The sequence below is a fragment of the Atta colombica genome, unplaced genomic scaffold, assembly GCF_001594045.1.
Source record: "Atta colombica isolate Treedump-2 unplaced genomic scaffold, Acol1.0 scaffold142, whole genome shotgun sequence".
Classification (NCBI taxonomy): Eukaryota; Metazoa; Arthropoda; class Insecta; order Hymenoptera; family Formicidae; genus Atta; species Atta colombica.
The window spans coordinates 212,602-218,485 of record NW_017259231.1 but is presented as its reverse complement, the minus strand read 5'-3'; the positions used below and the strand labels follow the sequence as shown (position 1 = coordinate 218,485).

General features: G+C 27.9%; 1 protein-coding gene across 4 annotated transcripts; it reads left to right on the top strand.

Annotated features, from left to right (window-relative positions):
* Window positions 1-1,391: 1,391 nt before the first annotated feature.
* On the top strand, window positions 1,392-5,706 carry LOC108685005 (chymotrypsin-C-like). 4 transcript variants are annotated; one of them, XM_018189599.1, is made up of 6 exons: window positions 1,392-1,498; window positions 2,722-2,939; window positions 3,359-3,527; window positions 3,848-4,180; window positions 4,337-4,707; window positions 5,236-5,705. In XM_018189599.1, exons 2-6 carry the CDS (start codon window positions 2,733-2,735, stop codon window positions 5,503-5,505), a joined length of 1,350 nt encoding a protein of 449 aa, XP_018045088.1. In that variant the 5' UTR covers window positions 1,392-1,498; window positions 2,722-2,732; the 3' UTR covers window positions 5,506-5,705. The 4 variants fall into 4 exon arrangements, with proteins under 4 accessions (XP_018045088.1, XP_018045089.1, XP_018045087.1 ...); XM_018189600.1 differs by lacking the exon at window positions 1,392-1,498 and adding an exon at window positions 1,562-1,659 and having other exon boundaries at window positions 5,236-5,706; XM_018189598.1 differs by lacking the exon at window positions 1,392-1,498 and adding an exon at window positions 1,683-1,743.
* Window positions 5,707-5,884: the final 178 nt, after the last annotated feature.

Below are 5,884 nucleotides of genomic sequence, written 5' to 3'. Positions count from 1 at the left end.
TATATATATTATATATATATATATATATTTTATATATATATATATTAATTATCTTTTCTATATAATGTAAAGATACACATATATGTGAAGATTAAAGTCATAAGAGTTGGACTCTTTATGATGATCTGTTTATCGTTATTTCACGAATAAAATATATAAAATGATATACAAATGTACTATTTATTATTGGGAATTTGTTACCATAATAATTAATAAATTATATCATAATGTTACGATATATCAATGTGTTTATTTAATGCTCTATCATAATTCATATATTGTATTATTTATCTTATTAAACATTTTATCAATATTTTTATATTATAAAGCATTATAAAAAATACAAATATATTATCAATAAAATATATTATCAATAATTTTACTCACGACTGGAAATAATAAATATAGATTTATTAAATCTAATTCTAATGACTCCTAACTTAAATTTTACTAACATATAGAAAAATATTATGTAATCTTATAAAATTAAAATACAAAGTTAAACACTGATTTATGTATCCACTGTTTTTATACTATGTATATTATTTTATAAGTAAATAAATATTTAATTGTTCTAAAATTAATAGTTCTAAATTTTTAATAAAAATTGTTCCTTTCTTTAATATATGCATTATCATATGTAATTTTTCTACCTATTTAGGATATATTATAAGTAATAATCAAGCCAGAAAGACTAAAAGAAAGAAGTGTTGAAATCGCAGTCCACATTGTTTCGTAATATCATGGTTTAATAACATCTACATCAGCAATTAAATCACACAAGCACAAATTGATAAGTTTTAGTGTGTTCTCTGGTATATGCATTAATCATCTCAAGTCATCTCAAGTCGATTCCTGTAAAGACTTTCAAACACTTGTTTCTTATTTACAATTAAATATTACTAAATTTTTGCCCACTCGAATAAAATCCCAATATCTATGTTCTAATTAGAAACAAATCATTATATTCTTGTGCTATTATTATAATCTTATATTTAATATATTATAATCTTATATTTTTCTCGCCCGCCGGAATTATCTACGTTTTCACAATTGTACAAAAAAGTTTTACTAACGCGTTTTAAGTTCGCGTCTACACACGCGAAGTAATTTCAAACGCGAAGTAATTTGTGGATTTTCCAATTAATTTTCTTTTCACGCGATATTATTTAGGAAAAGAGAATTTTCCAGAAATAATCTTTTTTTTTTGTCGCAATCTGAAATGTTTTGTCGAACAAGTTAAATAGTATGATTCGATATATGGTCGCCTCTATTCGCGAGCCTGATGACCTTGCTCCCCCCCACTACTGCATAATCTGAATGCATCTTTGACGGCATCTGTAAACGAGTTTCAAAGAGTAAAGAAATGATCAGTCTACGTCTCAGTGAAGATTCGACAAGATGGTGGGAGCGTAACTCCAAGATTTTACGTGGACATCTGCAGCCAATTGTTGTTGAATTTAGCAGGAAATTTTGAATCAACGAGAAGCGCTTTAAAGTATTTTGTGACAAGTATCTTATCAAAAGTATCAAAAAAGAATTAATTAATCTTGAAAGGAAACAAGAATGTATATAATAAACAAGTAAATAGGGATACATATAAATCAGAATATACTAAAGAAGTATTATTTGAAATTCTTGAAAGACATTCTGATAATCGTAAGAAGAAACTGATATTTCAATAAAAATGCAATAAAAAATACATTGACAATATAGAAATATAAGCAAATTAATAAAGTGAAGGTAAATAGATATATGCAAAAGTTACGTTGACGCTCACTAAGTTTGAAGTTCGTTTAATGAAACAGTGATTTATACGTGATTTATTACTGGTCCGATGATTTCTAAAAATCAAGGTATAACAAGATGAATGTGTTTGTAGAATTTGCAAAATACTTTTATTCATTTACAGATGTTAATCACTTTACAGAAATTTTTTCCTTGTAAACATAATTTACTGGAGAAATATGAGTAATTAAAAGCAAAATTAAATTTCTTCAAAACGTGTTTTTTGTATTGTACGATTCGTAGTTGGAATTTATATTTAAATATATTAACTGTTCCTATTTTCTAATCGAAGCTATCGAAGTTTATCGATTATTTATCAAGATTATTATTATATTTAAATCATTCAAATATTTTAAAAGAAATCTTTAAAAGAAATCTTTTATATTTAAATCATTCAAATCATTTTATATAACAATGATCCATCTCTCGGACGCAAATTGATCTAAAGTGTTGTAATTATTGTTAAAACAGAAATTTATATACCAATTTATTGAAAAAATAAATAAAGTAAATGAAGTGCAATTAAAACAAAATTATTATCTCTGATTCCTCTTATCAATATAGAAGACGCATTGGATTTTATAAATAATAAAGATTATCGAACAGAATATTTGCATACAACATTTTATAATGCATGAACGTATTTAATATACATAGAATTTTATTTAATTTAATCTTCATCATTAAGAAAATAATTTTGCATTAATTATACGAACAAGGTATTTGTCCAAATGCAGTTGTCGATTTAAAGAAATAGAAATGCAAGTAAAGATGAGAGTACACATAGAACTTGTCGACATATATCGATAATATTTTAATTACGTTAATATTTTAATATTTTAATATTTTAATTTTAAGTTGTGTTAAATATTAAGATCTATTTATAAAAATTATAAATATATTTATAAATCATATTTATTTGGTCTGTAACAGAATCCTACGAGATGGCTAAGATTTCTATTTTGATCGCATTGTTACCGCAGTTTTGCTCGATCATTCAAGGATTAGCCCCATGTATTGATTACTACACATATATAGCCAAACAAGGAACAAATGAAATATTGGGAGAGATCACAATCCAATCTCCATCTCCAAAACTTCCTCCATATGATTTGCAAGTGGGCTTTAATACGGACTCTTGCTTACATACAGTAAGTTTAGTATTACTAATAATATAACAGAGAGAGAGAGAGAGAGAGAGAGAAGTTAGCATGTAAGATTGATTATTAGTTATTATAATAGGCGATGTTTAATAATTGTTAGCATGTTGAATTCATCTATTGTATCGATGTTCTTCTTTATAGACGCGATATTTCTAAAATATGATTTAACTAATAAAAATTATTTAGAAAACAAACTTGAACATATCTTTCTCTTATAAAAACATCTTTCAGACACGCGTATTGTATTGTCTAAATCATGATTTAAATGAATTGAAATAAAAATTAAGAAATGATTTGAAAAAGTTTAAAATTTGATTTGTTACTTTTCTCATTATTTAAAAACAAGATAGTATACTTTATTTATATAATACAATAATAGAAATAATTTAATTGTTGGTACATTTCAGAAGGAACCTGTTGCTCAACTACAGTTGGCACAATCGATACCAGAAGCCATTCAAGCTGTTCAGCAAGGAAAGTCTTTGTTATATCATGTTCATTTTCCCTTGGGCCAACCAATTCCAAGACTAACCAAAATACTGTTTAATAATCAACAGATTTGTCCGAGCTTTGAAAGTAAATGAAAAATGCTAACGTATATATTTGAGGAAACAGAAGCAAAAGTTTCAATTATCAATTATTTAAATTTCATGAAATTAGTTTATATTTTGTGTGTATAAATAATATGTAATATTTCATTAGAACAAAACAAAGATAAAAATAGAATAGTAGAAAGATAACTCTTACTAAAACATTAAAAATTTTTTGTTCATTGTATATCTTTTTTTTTTATAAGAAAGTATTTTATGTCCATGTTCCTTAGAGATCTTTTTTCTATGAAAGAGAAAATTCTTTCCTTATTAAAAAGATTCAAGAAATGTTACATCTTATTTCAGAAATAGAAACTATCACAACTACTAAAGAAATACGACTACTTACATATAACTCGACAAACGAAGAGTCATTTTCAATGGCGGAAACTAACAACGAAAACTCAAGCTTACCTAGAATAGAAGACAATAGAAGAGACCCATCAAATACTACTGACGGAACTAGTAACAATGAATGCGGTATCAGCAATTATACCGACCGCAAAAATCTTCTAGTCATTAACGGAGAAGAGACAAAACCGGGTCAGTGGCCGTGGCTAGTGGCACTCTTCGTTGTAAGAAAAGACCATGAATTTAGGTGTTGTGGTTCTGTTCTGTCAACCAAACATATTTTAACAGGTATTGTAAAAAAAATCAAAGGAAATATTCTATAGAATAAAATCATTAGTGTGTGCAACTTCAAAATATTGTTGAATCATAATTATATTTTTTATGTTTTCCGACACTGAGCGTAGATTATTAGAAAATTTATTTCATGTATTTATTTTCTTACAGCGGCGCATTGCTTAAAGTTGAATTTTTCCAGTAACTTTGATATACCTCCCAACGTATTAATAGTGGCTTTAGGACGATTTAATTTGCGCCAGTGGCGTGAGAGAGGAACTATAAATCGGGAGGTCGCAAGTTACACGATACATCCCGATTACACTAACAAGGATTCCGGCGATTCCGATCTGGCGATTTTGATACTCAGAACAGCCGTCGAGTATAGCCATTTTATCAAACCTATTTGCTTATGGATTGGTTCGAACAATCTCGATGAGATTGTCAACAGAATAGGATACGTTGTAGGATGGGGTCAAGACGAATTTGGTAATCCTTATACCGCGGAACCACGAATGGCGAGAGTTCCGATTGTGAGTGAGGTAAGAATCTTCACCAATAGAGAATCAATTTTTCGCTTTTCGTGTTTTTTTTTGCTATTCGATCGACTGACAAATCAAATTTCATTAACAAGTAAGATTATTTAAAAACAAAACATTCGAAACGTGAGTATATATTTAATGGTAATAAATTCAGAATATTTATATCGTGTAAGGAAAATGATTAGAGATTTTAATGACGATACGGGATGTTCCATGATTTTGTTTTTTACATAATAAATTGCTATTATGAAAATAATGTAATAATAATAATAATAATAATAATAATAATATTTCCTGTATATATTTATAAAAAATGGATTTGTTAATGTCGTTGCACTTGAATTAATAAGCGCAATCGTCAATCATGTATTAAAAACGAATTTTTACGAATGTTCTTAAAATAATTCCAATAAAACAATTCCATACAATTCCGAGATAATAACGACATTGAAGAAACGTAGAATTGGTGTTAAATCATTTTAGAATCAAATATTGCAAATGGTGAAAGTATTGTTGTGTAAATTGTAGGTAACTTGTCTCAGGAGTCACCCAATTTTCCTTACTCTTACCTCGGAGCGCACTTTTTGCGCTGGTTTACGATATCAAAGTCCTTGCAATGGTGACAGCGGGAGCGGATTGATGCTTTACGACTCTTCTACAGGCCGTTATCGTTTGCGTGGCGTCGTTTCGCGGTCAATAATTGGCAATGATTTTTTGTGTGATCTCCAGAGATACATTGTCTACGTCGATGTGGCCAAATATATACCCTGGATTCAAGAGCAGATCTCTACTACGTAATTCTGATCTCTTACCTTGTACAAAATACAAGGTGTGTTAGAAGATAAGTTTTTAAGGTTTATTTGAAATTATGGTATTTACATTCGGCGTAAAGATTGAAGAGAGTTACAAGTTTGATTTTTTACGATAAGAAAGATTGAAATTGTGCAAATACCTAGAAGAGATAAATTATAGAGATAAATAAAGCTGACGATTATTTATCAGTTATAGAAGTCTTTACTCAAAGGATCCAGTTATTTAGACTTATTTATTTATTTTAAACTAAAATAACATACGATCTCAAGTACATTGTCGATATGTCTAAATCTGAATTAAGCAAATCTTTGTTACGTAACGGTCTTTCACTGTATAACATAAAATATGCTTGTTGACAGCTTTT